At 29.2% G+C, this 15,566-nt stretch overlaps 1 protein-coding gene across 3 annotated transcripts in view; it reads right to left on the bottom strand.

The window, feature by feature from the left end:
* Window positions 1–1,819: 1,819 nt before the first annotated feature.
* Window positions 1,820–15,566, bottom strand: part of rhea (Talin_middle and talin-RS domain-containing protein rhea) — a 114,200-nt gene continuing 100,453 nt past the window's right edge. For 2 of the 3 annotated variants that reach the window (XM_014415153.3, XM_014415152.3), the window contains 9 exons: window positions 15,182–15,298; window positions 14,734–14,922; window positions 12,194–12,401; window positions 10,801–10,928; window positions 10,350–10,478; window positions 9,951–10,196; window positions 9,733–9,869; window positions 7,363–7,494; window positions 1,820–5,381 (listed from right to left, as the gene is read on the bottom strand). In XM_014415153.3, coding sequence (XP_014270639.1) covers window positions 5,003–5,381; window positions 7,363–7,494; window positions 9,733–9,869; window positions 9,951–10,196; window positions 10,350–10,478; window positions 10,801–10,928; window positions 12,194–12,401; window positions 14,734–14,922; window positions 15,182–15,298 — 1,665 coding nt within the window. In that variant the 3' untranslated portion in view covers window positions 1,820–5,002. Of the gene's footprint in view, window positions 5,382–6,537; window positions 7,197–7,362; window positions 7,495–9,732; window positions 9,870–9,950; window positions 10,197–10,349; window positions 10,479–10,800; window positions 10,929–12,193; window positions 12,402–14,733; window positions 14,923–15,181; window positions 15,299–15,566 lie in introns of those variants that run through there. The other variant, XM_067051666.1, reaches the window with a different exon arrangement.

Genomic DNA, 15,566 nt, shown 5'->3' with positions numbered 1-15,566 from the left:
GGAGGCCCAAGTTTTTGCAGGACTATTGTGCCATAATAATAATAATAATAATACACCATGAGAACTTGTTATAAATGAAGAAGTAAATAAAGATAAGCAATTTCAATATTGAAAATATGATTAAATTATGAATAAAATAATTGTTCATGATTGGTTTCAATTCAACCTTCAGCCTGTTTTTACTTACTTTTCGTACTGTACTTCCACTTTCCTTTTTATCCTGTTTTATTTGGATAATGACTTCTTCAAACTATGATTATTCAATAAAAAAAATTTACTATTAACAAACAAGGAGAATCTTTGAGTTATGTAGATGATTGCATAAGTTTTGATCAATCCTATTAACAATTGTTTCATTAAAATGCAAAACTCAGGAAACTCAATTTAAAAGCTTATGACAATAGAAACTCGGTCCCTTGTGCATGAATGGAATCACTAATGAGATGAGAGTTGTAACATTTGTTAATCAAAGGAAGGGCAACATTTGTTTAGTCAGTGATCCTATTCCTGCACACACGTTTCTATAGTTATTAGCTGTTAAATTGAGTTTCCTGAGTTCTTGCATTTAAATGAAATGGTCAATAATGGAATTATTGAATTATGAAAGACATGAATTTGTTCAACAGAACGAGGTTTCTGCTCCAAAACTCAAAAAATTTAAAAATTCATGGCTGTTGTGATTTTTTTTTTATGGGAGTATATTACAGCTATTTTTGTTTAGAATAAAAAATACAAAGGGTGCAATATAAAATATCAAATTTATTTTTCATTACATGGGCCAATTTTTTTTCAGAGGGGTGCATCCCCTTCACACCTCTCTGAATCTGCCCGTGGTCAGAACCCCTAAATTCTAAAAAATACAGTGTGTAGGACAGAGAAGCGACATACATGCCCCATATATCTGACAACTTTTGAGAGATATGATGGCAGTCAGGGGGTTTGAGAAAGTACTCATCATTTTTGTTTAAATATTTATTTGTTTAAATTATGACAAATGTTTGATCTGAGATGATAATTTATTGATAATATTGATAGTTGGGAGTGGGTAACTCAGTGGTAAAGCACTCTGTAATTAACTCCAAGGACCTGGGTTCAAATCCAACTGTGGCAGATAATTATTTTCTGTTTCATTGTAGCCTTGAGTCAGTTCTGTGGGTTCGGGAGCCTTCCGCAATCCACTCAGCCTCATAAAATAAGTACACCTAAATGGGTAAAAATCTTGCTGTCGAGCATGAGTCTGACCAAATCACCTCCTAGCACAACTGTTGTTCTAATAACAGTACATCCTTACAGTGCTACATCCCTGACCCTTCATGGGTTATAGTAGTACAAATTTAATTTTTAATAGCAATAGTTACAACAAAGGTTTGAGTTAAAACCTGTTCAGGGGCCCAACCTTTCTGTTCAAATCATCCAACAATTTAGGGACATATTTCTCTATTTAATTCTATAAATTATCCTACACATTTTAAAGCCAATGGCATACATTTTTTATTTATAATTAGCAATATGTGCAACTCAAGTATATTTCCTATATAGTATATATAGTTCTATTATTCCCTATAAAACATTTTCTATGTAAAAAAAAAACTAATCCTCACATGATAAACTTATTTCGATTATCTGAGCAGGTTAAGTCAAATTTTAGTAAAATTAAACAAATTTCAACCAATTTGTTATATGACAAAAATAATGTAACAGAGCAAAGAGTGGGCTTCTATTTAATATCCCCACTTTATCCCGAACTAATAAGATTTATAATTATTTATGGTTAGGAAAAAAAAAATCATGTCTTATGAATTTTAAAAAAACACAAAAATTAAGAAACAATATATCTGTTTATTAGGTCAGTTCACAGAAATAATATACAGTTAAAAAACTAGTCTTTATAATTATGTTTTTTATAAGCACCAACATATTTTTATTATATGTAAGCGACTAATGTTTTCTTCTACATACATAACACATACAATAGTGACTAATTTATAAATTCATAAATGTGTAATTTAGTAAATTCTTCATAACAATATATATTTTATGCTAATCTCTGATTAATACATTGAACTTTCTGTTATATGGTCTGTATTCTATAACATTAAAATTTGAAATTGTTAAAGTATGTAAGGTTAGTATAACTGATGTTAGTAAAATACCACTTAACATTTTAACACAAAAATACCAAAAGATTCAATAACTGGGTGGAAAGGTCAAATATTTACTTTTAATTCTTCTATAAGAATTGTAAGCACTTAAGGTGTTAATAACAACTACGACACGAATAATTATTTAGAAATGTACAAAAATACATTCTATAATAATTTTATATTTCAGCTAGACAAGTGCATGGAAGGATTATAAGGGACAGCATATTTCACCGCAGAGGTGTTCAAAAATGGATTTTTGAAAATGCTGTAGAAAAAATAAAAAAAATATTTTTTTTAGGTTTTTGGCATTCCAGCATAGGCACTTCCATGATCATTATTAGCAACTTCTACAATACTTTTCATAGTCATAATATCTAGTATTATTACAAAAATAGAGGCGATTAAATCATGACTTCATTGTAAATTCAAGATAAACAATAAATTAATATAATAAAAAACTACCAAAAGGGCGAATTCATGTTGAACAAACAAAAAATAAGCTGTATTCATTCATTATATAATAAAAATGTACAAATGAAGCAGTATTCTTTAATTTCAGTTTAATAACTAGGAAAATGTGTGTATATATATATACTTTCAGACAATAAAAATTTTGGAAATAAAAGGTCAGATTAAACCTGTGACTACATTACCTATTTAAAAAAAGAAAATATAAGAACACTAAGCAGTGGTTCTTAATTAAAAGTGTGTTTCAATTTTCATAAAAATTACATTAATTTTTCTTTCTGTGAGTTTTAAAATAAATAAAAGTATTTTCAAAGAAAGTGTAATAATTAATTTTATAGAATAAAGGGGTCACTACTCAAATGTAAGAACCACTGAGCTAAATGAGTAGCTTTTGATAAACAAACATTTGATACTTCTTACTTCAATCAATTTTCAATATTCATTCCTAGTATGAGCGATTAACTAATCTCTAAGAAGAGCCTAATTGGGGAAAAGAACAATTACTTTACGTCTTAGTCTCCAAAACTTGACATTCATGGATCCGAATTTCAGCAGTATAAATTATCATTTAAAACAGCTTTTTGGTCCGTATGAGAAAATAATATGAACGAATAATTGGAAGTGTGATAGATACAACAATAACTTAAAATCTAATCAATCTGATATTATAAAAATAGTCAAAGTAATAAATCTATAAAATGTTTAATCCTCAAAAACATTAGACTCTTTCAATAATTACAAATTGTTGACATAGATGTCCATAATGAGCAACAGTATTACGCCAACTACTCTACAAAACAATATATATACATTTAACAACGTATGTTGTAAAACATTAGTCGATCAAATTTCCTTATAATGTAGAACTTAAACAGAGCATACATTAAAAGGCGCAGGATAAGGCATTTAAATATGACAATCGAACATTTATCCATAAAACATAAATTTATGTATAAATATATACAAACTTTTACCATTGGCAATTAAGGAGGAAGACAATTTACAAAAAATACAGAATCTTGTATTTTACAATAACACAAATAGAACATCTATATTAAATTCTTAGTCTTAACACCTATTACTTTAACAATTATTATTTTTTGTTTTAAATCAATTTTCTCCAAGCGTAAAATTCATATATCAAGAGTTTCATGAAACTCTAAATTGACAATACTGCATAACAATTTTAATTGAATGGTAATTTAAATTATTATAAAAAAATGAAACTTACTAGAAATTTTCTTAAGACACTGTTCAATTTACATGTTTTAAAAATACATAAATAGAACTATATTAATTCAAGTCCAAATAAATTAACAAAAATAAATTACATAAATGTATGTATGCATATTAGTAATAGTTGTATTTATATTTCATGAAAAGCTTTTTAAATATATACAATGACTAAAAATATACTTATTAATAAATATTTTTAATAGGGTGATACGAACATCAGCCTTTTTTAAATTATTAAATAAACCAAAAATAATAAAAAGCTTCTTTTTTTTTTTTTTTTAATGTTTTAACTTATTATAAATGTTTTATTTAATTAAACAACTTTGGTTTAATAATAGTTTATAGCACCACAAATAATTGCCCCAAACAGATAGCTAATAAAAATAACAAGGGACAATAAGGAAATTTAATTTTTTAACTAAATTTTATAAATAAAATTATTTTAAGTTTACAATAAGTACACAACATATTTTAACAAATTGACAATATGTAAAAAGAGAATGTATTAACAATTTTGATATACGAGGTATCAATGAAATAATTAATGTTGCCCAGTGCTAAAGGAAGAATATAAAATTTAATCTTTAAAATAAAATGGTTTGATAGAAGAAAATAAAACAAGGAATATGCGAATCTAATCAAGCAATTACATGAATTTACTTTAACATCCTCACATTAAAATAGGTTCATTAATTATAGTAATAGAAAAAAATTATTAATTCAAAAATATGTTAGAAAAAATTAAACATTGAATTTGTAGTAATTAAAAAAAAGGTCTCTTCATTAAAATAAATATTACGGGTTGTTACACAATTCGTTTTTAATGTAATATTAATATAATAACATGTAAATTTAAAATTATTAATTTGATTTATTAGCATTCTGATGTTTTGAATAAAAATTAGAATGACATTTGTAGAAAATCAATAAAAAATAGAAATAAATCGAAGGTATAAAAAAATATTGATATAAAAAATATTACAACAAAGGAGATAGAAAATCGAAAATCAAAATTATCAGTTGCTTATTAATGATTAGAAGGAAATAAAAATAGTAAAATGTATATTATAAAGAAGTAGCGTCAGGGCAAAATATAAAAGTTATCTTTTCATGTTAGAAAATTAATAGTTCAGTGTAAATTGCAAAATAATGGCTTAACTATCATGTACAGTATATGACCTAGAGGATGTCATTGAAGATTGTTGTACGGTACGCAACATACGGTGTTCTAAGGAACCGTTAGGTGTTCCACCATTAACAACTTCGCTTGTTGTGAAGCTGTTAGAAAAAAATTCCCTCTTTGGTGGAGGAGGTTTGGGTGTCGAAGTAAGGAACGATGAAGTATTAGTATTCGGGGAAAATGTTCTAGTCCTTGCTTCAGTGCGGCTCACGTACATCCTTTCTGGGCTGCTGCTGTTGCTACTACTAGTCGTCATGAAGGTTTTCAACCCCGAGCTGTTCAATGTCCCGCTGCCTCTGGAAGTGTTCAGAGTGTTCATGAAGGGCTGCGAAGAATAAGATGTGTCTTCAATCCTACAAACCATTAAATTCATATTATTCTCAAAATAACCAACTCTATCTTTTTTTAAAAATAAAAACTCTAAAGCACTATTTTTCAGGGAAATTTTCCATAAAGAAGGGATTGTGCCTTAAATGGTTGAAAACTACAACACAAATAACTCAAAATAAGGCTAAAAAAAGAAAAAAAGAAAAGAAATACATTCATTAAAAGTAAAAAAATAAAATAAAAAGCAGCAGTTGCCTGTGTAATGTGTTTAACTTTATTAAAAATTTTAGATGGGATTATTTTTTAGATTATGCCTTCAGAAATCTATGTATCCCATCTTTTTTGGTATTCTCAGAACATCCCCAACTATTCGATCTGGTGGGATTTTATAAAGCTTACAATTTCTGTAATATTGTATTAAGAGCTCACTATTTATTCTCATCCTCCATTCTTAAATTATATCAACCTATTCTAACCAGAGGAGATTCATAAAAACTTATTCAGTAATAACTTAAACGATAGGTCAATCACATGAGAAGCGTATAAATGGCATACAAAAGATCATTACTAACTCAACAAACCGTGCACTGTCATTGACCCAATCAGATGCCTTTCAGCCATAGCCTTAGTCATATGGGCTTTCATTGGCATCATTGGATTCTTCTTGAGCCTATCATCCCAATAGTATACAATTGTTATATTTTAGCTTCTAGACGAGTATGAGACATCATTGTGTTCAGTTTTTATAATTTTTTACCTGAATCCTATTTAAATTCACTATGATTACTTTCAACTAATGTTCTACATACTCAATTGATAAATCTTGAAGAGAGATGCGAATTGGACAAATGATGTAATTCACAGTGTAAAAGTTATTTCACTATGTGGAAATTATACAAGGAGGGATAATGAAATAAAATTTCTTTGCTAACTTAGTCAATTCGTTAGCTGTTTGATATCACTACATACCCTACTGCTCCCGCACCCCATATGCCAGAGATGGCAAGGGAGGGGGTTTAAAAAAAAAAAAAAAAAAAAAAAAGATATCACTACATGCACATCATACTCAACGTAAAAAAATGTTTGATACCTTGGCTATAGATTAGTTTATTTAAATTTTAGGTGTACACAATACATTTCAAACTGCAATGCCAAACTATAATCCTCTGATTTTTTTTATTAACCACAGTAGCATGATATATTCAAATAAAAACTTTAAATGAGAATAGCTACTCATACATGCAGTCTACATGATTTATGATGCCAATTACTAAAAGATCGCTACATCTACACATGGATAAACTAAACACACATAATACAATCTATTTTAAGTTTGGCTATACTGTGATGTAACCTTTACAGCCAGTTGGACCAATCTCCAGTAAAACCTGTACTTAGTACATTTATACATAATAAAATTATATCCATTGTAAGTATTTTACATCTAGTACCAGTATTTGAAGCTCAAGTTGTTTCAAAACATCCACAGAATCTCTCTGTATAATTTGAACCAGCAAACAAGAATATTGATCGAGCCAGACTCTGAACACACTAATATATGTTTTGGCCTTTATCATAGTTGGTTAAAAACAGATTATTAAACAATTAGATGGATAAAAATCAAATTGTGTAGCAAGTTTAATAAATCTGGGAATAGTTGTAATTGAGGATCCGTTAATCAAATGAGGAGAGATTTTTCAAAATAATTTTCTTCTTTGTATGCATACTAAATTAAAATAAAAATCTGTTGTCTACAATACTTATTACTTTTTTTTTTAAAATAAATTTCACAAGCACAATACAGTTTAATACCACTCACCAAAGAAAATTCTGGATCACTCCTTGATTAGCAGGAAAATAAAAGTTAATATTATTATTTACAAATGCAATAAATTTTATAAAAATATTATATTACTATTTGTAAACATAAGTAATTCATACGATGCATGACATTAATAACCAAATACTAATGTATTAATAAAATAACCAAGACGTATCGTCTGATACCTTGTGTCATAAGCGTCTGAATCACTGCTATCAAGTCCATTGAAACCCTTCTTTTTATATTTTGCTTGCCTTATAGCTGATAACCTTCCTCTAGCTTCTTCTAATTCACGTTCGATTCTCAGCACTTCAGATCTATTTAAGGAAAGGAAAACAAAAAAATTTTAAAACAGTAATATAAACGGAGAATGAGATATTTCAATTCCTTAGCGTTATTTAAATAAAATAAATAACAGTTTATACTAAGAGAATACTTCATCTATTTAATTTAATTCACCTTTTTTTATTCCCTGAAACTTTGTTAGATAAAATGGCAATCTATTTCCATATGTTTCTCAAGAAAAAATATTCTTTTCTATACTGGAATGTAGAACGAATGACTAAGGATCCTGGTAAAATTTATGTTCCGACCTAAAAATCTTACTTTTTACTTTAGTAATACAGAAAAAAAATTCTAATCCATCTGTTGAATCATGATATTAATTCTTCTTTAGCATATGCTTGCAGGCCTATCTCCATCACCTCTATTCTTAGAAGGTTTTAAAAGTTATATCTATCCAACTACACACCAGCAGGGTTTGAAATCGGGAATTAAAATAATAAACATAAAATCCAATCCGAATTTAAAAATCACTTGGAGATTTTTATTAAGAGCAAATTTATTTTTGAACATAAGTGGAAAAAATAATATCTTGATCATTATTTTTTAATAAAATTTTAGTGATACTTTTTAAATCATAAACATAAATTTTTTGAATTATGTATCATGATGTTTTTTGAGGCTGCAGTAGTAGGTGGAGAATATTGTTATCAACTATTAAGAGTAGAACATCTTTACTTTTTAAATGCACTGAAAATTCTGGTTTACAAAAAAGATATATAAAAATATAAACTGCCTCACTACACGAAATTGAAAAAGAGTTCGGTTACTAAATCACAATTGTTTCCAAGTGCTCAGATGCCAACTGGGAACGTAAGTCGCTAAAGAATTGTGGAACAAAAAATAATGAATTTGAATGAAACACATGAAAATAACATCTTCAGCTCTCTTTTAATTATTTAGACTCTACCTCTCTTTGGGATTCCTACCCCATTCCAATTCATAATGTTTCCTTAACTTAATTTAGTAATCTGCTTGATTATTAATCTTCCACATACTTGTAAATAATAATTATCCACACAAGTTTGTTTAAGTATGTATCTTTTTTTTTAATCTCATTTCTTATTTTATCTATTATTATTTTTAATTAATTTAGCATAAAGTAGCCAGACAAATACTGGTAAAATTGTCCGCATTGTTCTTCTTAGGGGACAAATTGCCCCGGAATAAAGATCAATTTTCCATTTCATTACCTTATAAAATAGACCTGGTTAGAATAGCCTGTGAATTTTTAATAGCTGGATGGAAGGCGGTGAATTTATAGTTAAAGTATGCTAATTTATAAGTAACAATGTTGTTTAAAATTTTGAATAATAAAAGCTGTTATTTAATATATTGTCCTTGAGCATGGCTAGGTTGGCCAAAATGTATATTTGAAGTATTAATAAGGATTTCTGAGGCTTAATTGGACATAATTTATTTTATTTAAATTAAATAACCATTTTTTTATAATCTTTAAATTTCTTTCTTGAGACTGGCAATTTTTTTACTAAATAATTCAACACACTATCCAAATTTTAGTCTCAAAACATTTATTTCATTTACACGTCCAACGTTTCGGCCAATTCGGCCATCTTCAGGGACATCTTAATTTACTATGAGACATTTAATCCTTTTAAAAAACTCTATACAGGCTATTCTGCCCAGGTCAAATATATACATCTATTAAGTCCAAAATACAATAACACCTAATGAGTCAAAAACATAAAAACCAGTCAAAATATTTCTCTTTTACACACAATTTATACACTATATAGAATATAGTGTATAAATTGTGTGTAAAAGAGAAATATTTTGACTGGTTTTTATGTTTTTGACTCATTAGGTGTTATTTTATTTTGGACTTAATAGATGTATATATTTGACCTGGGCAGAATAGCCTGTATAGAGTTTTTTAAAAGGATTAAATGTCTCATAGTAAATTAAGATGTCCCTGAAGATGGCCGAATTGGCCGAAACGTTGGACGTGTAAATGAAATAAATGTTTTGAGACTAAAATTTGGATAGTGTGTTGAATTATTTAGTAATTAAATAACCATGTTTAAAAATTCTTTACTAAGTTCTGCCTGCAAAGTTTTCTATCTAGCATTTCCTATTATTTGAAAACCTCAATAGCCAATATCCAAACAATGCAATTGAGGATGTAACAATATTAGAAGTTACTGATAAAATGTCGAAAAAATAAATTTATTTAAATAATTAATTAAAATCACCTCGCATTGATTTCCTGAGCAATTCCTCCAACCATTTTTCGATTTAATACTAAACTTCTTTCTTCCTCCTGCTGTATAGCCTGTTGGGCAGCTTTAACCAAATTATCTGTTGCACGTTTAACAGCATTGCCTGCGGCCTAGATATCAAAATTAAAGATGGATAACTTTTTTTTTGAAAATACATATTGAAAATAATTCAATTTAACTATTAAACTTGCCTGAAGCCTTTTGGTAGTTTCACTGTTAGGATCAGCTTTGACTTTACAAGCAACTAACAAATGAGCAGTCCAAGAGGCTACCTGCTTGGCAGAGGACACTAATTTTTCTTCAGAACTTTCGCCTAATACAAGGCAATTGGCAGATTCCACAAGTGAGTGTGTTGCTGCTGCGACAAGCCTTGCTGCAGAAACAAGACCTTCTGACCACTGCCCATCATCAGAGCTGGTTAAAGGTCTTCTTGAAACCTATTAAGATCAACAAGAATTTATTATATAACATTAAAAAAAAAATTTATGAATGAACCATTCTAAAATAACACTGTTCTCTAAATTATTTTTTTAACAAAAAATAGACTAATTTATCAAATCAGGTAACCAATAACACATCATATTCAATACCTTTCCAGCATCAATAAGCTCTCTTTGGGCTGCAGAAGCAGATTTCACAAGAGCAGATGTTGCTGCAGCAATAGATTTTGCTGCTTCCAGAATCATTTCATCAAAGTTGAGATTTTCATCAGGACCTTCCTACAAATTAAAAAAAAACATGATATTAATAGAGAAGGAAAAGGAAGTGTTTATTTAGTTAAACATTAGTTTTGAAGACGACATCATCATATATTATAACAATAAATCATTACCAAAGTAACTCATCATGAAGAGAGATACAACCACTGTATAATATGTTTGATCCCCGGTTGACATAAAAAACAACCAAGAATATCAAACATATCTTACAGTGGAAGATACAATAGCGATCTGGATGAAGCTGCAAAGACTAAATATCATAAACAATAAATACTTCACAAAAACAATTTTCTATTTAAGATTAGAATAACAAAAGGCTTACTTGACTAATAGATCTTCTAGGCCGGAGACCAGCTAATTTCTTGGCAGCAGCATCTATTGAAGCAGCAGCACCAAGCAATTCATTCTCGGCAATTACAGTTGGATCATCAGGATCCACCCAATCAGTACCTATAATGAAAAATTGGAATCTTTCAATAAAACCTCAAACTTTTATTTATTTAATTTTAAAAAATTTATTTATTGATATTTACAACTGTACGTAAATACATCAAGTAAATTTGAGGAAATCGTAATGGTATGGTACAAGCATGTAGAGAAACTACCCATTGATAGCACTCTAAAAAAGTTTTATTTAAAATACAACATGACAAAACTCAAGTTCCATCAGGATAAAGGTATCCTATTATAGGATTCATTTATTCTGGATTTGATAAGAATTATTTTACAGGAGTTGAGTGTAAGAATTATCAGGATGTGTATATATAGGGGAGATATGTGTACCTTGCACGACCTTAAAAAAAAAAAAGTATTAACAGAGAAGATTTAGTTTTAGAGTCAACATGAACATGACCGGTCTGTGGAAAGCCAGTCTACCTGACTTAGATAGCTCCAACTCCTTCAGTTGTGTGAAAACATTGAGAATTAGAAAAGTAATTTTTCTACACTGTATTTGATAATTTTTTAACAAGAGATAATATCAATGTATATTCACTGGATATCATTAGTTCTTTTATGTTTTGTAATCAATTTAGCTCATAAAGAAAAAAAGTTCTAAGCAATATACCTTCAAACTTTGCTGAAAATCTAACCTAAAATGATGTCATATTGTTGAACCATGGGTCACTGCTGTAGATTGTACCTAATCATTGTGCCCTCTGTAAGGTAAACATCTTTCCTGTTTCCTTTTTAGGATTTGAGATGTATTAATTCTTAATGAATGGACTAAGATAATGTAAAAGGACTATAAAGATAATGTAAATTAATTTGAGCAAAGAGGCAGAAATAATTTTTTTAATATATTCTGACTTATCATTGAACACAGTTTTTAATTTATTTTGTTTTATTTGGTAATCAATCATAACTATAAGCCCTATTTATATAAATATTGCCTAAGGTTGAAGTTATGACCCAAGATACATTTGTATTAATTACACTTAAGGACATTATTATATATTTAATAATAAAAAAAAATTTTTTTAGTCATAATCTGACAAAATACTTTAAGAATAACCAAAGTATCTTCAAACCATGACTAAAACACTCTACTTTGAACTTGTAAAATTGTTATTTCATATGATAAGAAGGATTGAAAAAGCCGACCCAAAGTACACTGATCTCCTCTGCATATATATTTTTAATATGCATGTGTGTGAGTATATGATAAACAATATAATAATGGGAAGAAAAAATAACACAAATGTAAATATATGAACCTTTAAGTTGCTCGGCAACAGCAACTAATTCTGTAACGTATTGAGCAATCCTTCTTGAAATGATGGTGAGCTGTGTTTTGTCAGAGCCAGCTTTAGTAGTCACTGTTTGAACTGCTTGCAGAAGAACCCTATATTCGTCTGCTAATTGTTGTCCAGTCTTCAAACATCTCTCCCTTAGTTCTACTGATTCTGCAATCTGTGAGGCTCCCTTTAGCACACATTAAAACAAAAAAAGTTAATTTTTTTTATAGTTTCATAGCACAAAATTAGTAATTATACATTAATACCTAAAGAAAAAAAAATCACCTACACAATATTGTATATACTACATTTTCCAAAATTGATATTATTAAATTTTTTGATAGGTTTTATTGAAATATATTTTTTTAAAAATTTCTTAGTACGCAAAACTTAAAATTAGTATTATACACATAAATATTTATTTCATCTTAAAAAAAAAAGTTGAATTTTATCAATAGATTAAAGTGGTCAGCACCTTTCTAAAACCTTTGAGCCATACTCTGACATCCTTAATCCAACCCACCTCGAATATATTAAAGAAGAATTGAATACCCAACTCCAAATGACCCAGAAACCTAAAGCATTTCATCCTTCAGAGATATCCAACATCATTCAGAAGTTCCCCACAAAGCTCCTGGTTATGACCTAATTACACTCCATATTATAAAACATCTTCCTCAAAAATTTGTCCTATTGCTCACCTACATCTATAATGCTATACTCGGATCTACATATTTTCCTGACCTATGGAATTATCCATAACCAAAATGATTCCCAAACCTCAAAAGCCACCAGAATACCCATCCTCCTATCATCCAATCTCTCTGTGACCTATCATGGGCAAAATACTTGAGAAACTCATCTTGAAATGCCTTTAACCCATCCTAGATTCCAACCACATAACCCCAGATCACCAGTTTAGATTCTCCACTTTACAGTCAATGTGTGATTGATGTCTCATCTTCATTAGAGCACGGAATGTACTGCTCGGGAGTCTTTCTTGATGTAGAACAGGCTTTTGATCAAGTCTGGCACCCAGGACTGCTATACAAGATTCGTAAATTCCTACCCCCTACATATTTTCTCATTATCCGTTCTTATCTCTCCAGAGGATTATTTCAAGTAAATAACAACAGTGCTTATTAATTTCTATTTTCTCAGTCTGCTGGTGTACCTCAAGATACCATCCTTGGTCCTATCCTTTAAACAGTTTTTACAGCTGACATACCAACCCATCCTAACATTATCCTCACCACGTATGCCAATGACACATGTCTATTGTCAGTGAATAATGATCCTTCCATTGTATCCCATAACCTCCTGGACCTCCTGCCCCTGTTACTTAGGACTACATCTGGATAATCGACTGATATGGAATCTTCAAACAAGACTGAAAAGATAGGAAACTGCTTGTCGATTCCGACTATTACAACATTTACAAGACAAACGGTCAAAACTTCCAATCCATTACAAAAGACTGATCTACATGACTATTATAAGGCCTATTTGGACATACAGAGTTGAGCTTTGGGGCTCCACTAAACCATCAAATTCCTCCCGAATTCAATCCTTACAGTCCAAAATCCTTAATGCTCCTTACTTTCTCACAAATCAAGTCATCCATCAGAATCTGAATGTGTTGCCGATATGGCCAGAACCAGATACTAATCCTTCCATGATAAACTTCCCAACCACCCAAACCCACTCGCTTCTAACTTGGCTTCTCCTTCATTACCTAATAATCCTTCTAAGCATCTGAAAAGAAGATGGCATCGAGATCTTCTCCTCTAGAAATGTTATTGGAGTTCTATCAATGGGTAGATTTTCCACATGTTTGTATCATGTCATTAGATCACTTACAACAAATTAACTTGGTGAATTAAATCTTTTTTTTAAAAATAATTTATTGTTATTTACAACTGTATAAAAATATATACAAGTAATTAAATAACAAAATATAAAACAAAGCACCATCAGTGATGATTTTTTCAGAAATAAATATTTTTTACAAATAAAAAACATTTGTACAACATTTAAAGCAAAAATAAGAAAACTTTTTTTAGAGATTACTACATTACTAGAGATTAATTAAGCAATTGCTTAAAAAAAAAAAAAAAGTGGACTTAAGCTACACCAGGGTCTCGACCATAAAATAAATATCACAATACTAATGGGATTTTTTTTTTTTGGAGAACATTTCATAGCTTTCTTTTGGGTTTTTATGATTTATTTGTAAATGAAATATATTAATATTGTCACAATCAGCAAAAAGCATATTAAATTAACAATTTAGTTATAATTTTATTAATGATACGCCTATGATATAAAAGTTGGATAACTCAATTCCTCGATATATTGAGATTTATGGTTAATGTTAAATTAATATAAAATTTTCTTAACTTTGTTGATGGAGTTCAGATTTAAGACAATTGATATTTTGCTATGAGTGGTGATAGTTTTCATTAACTGTTCAATCAAAAAATGATTATAATAAAATAAAATAAAAAAAGGGACAATACCTTGCAAACAGATAACATATCAGATATTGCTTTGCGGCCCATATTGGCAGCAACAATGATATCTTCTTGCTTACAACTGTTTCCAGCAGCTACAGCCTTAGCCGTGGCCTGAGTTATTGGTTTTGTGCATCTTACTAACATTTCAGGAGTAGCAGTTCCACCACCGTGTTGCTCGATTGAGTGCAAAGCCTGCAACATAATCCATACACATCAATAACTATCTCCATAGTGTCTTAATAGATCCTTTTTATAGAATTAATAAATAGTTTTCCACTTCTTACTCAGCCGATCTGGTTTATAATTAAATAATGAACATAAAAATGGAACTGACATTTCTAAAATTGATAGAATCCATAGCTGACTCATTTTTAAAAAATAAAAATTGAGGGGGATCTGTTTTCTCAGAAGCCTTAAACAAAAATAAATAAAATGAACTATGAGACTTTACCCTTATTTCTTGAGAGATAACTTCTATGGTAGATTCTAAAGCTCTACTTCCTCGAGTATGTTCATCCTCAACTGCTTTAACTGTTTTCAGTAAAGATGTTACATTTGTTACCATTACCTACAAACAAAAATATATGTTTAAAATAACATCTAATAAACAGAGAAATACTAACAAAAACCACAGCAATTAAATGTTCCCGAAACAAGAAAAAGTAAAAGCATAAGGGCTCAGCCAAAAATAGTGCCAATTATAGAACAATATAATAATTGTTTGTATAGAGAACAATACATATTTAAGAATATTAATAAGTGGATTAAACAAATTTAATTTGCAAATTAATAAACAAAGTATATTAGAGTAAGCAGAAATTTTAAGAGTAATATAT

Source organism: Halyomorpha halys, unplaced genomic scaffold, assembly GCF_000696795.3.
Source record: "Halyomorpha halys isolate HHAL.00 unplaced genomic scaffold, Hhal_1.1 Scaffold94.1, whole genome shotgun sequence".
NCBI lineage: Eukaryota > Metazoa > Arthropoda > Insecta > Hemiptera > Pentatomidae > Halyomorpha > Halyomorpha halys.
Note: the sequence above shows the minus strand (reverse complement) of the source record. Positions and strands in the feature narration are given on the sequence as shown.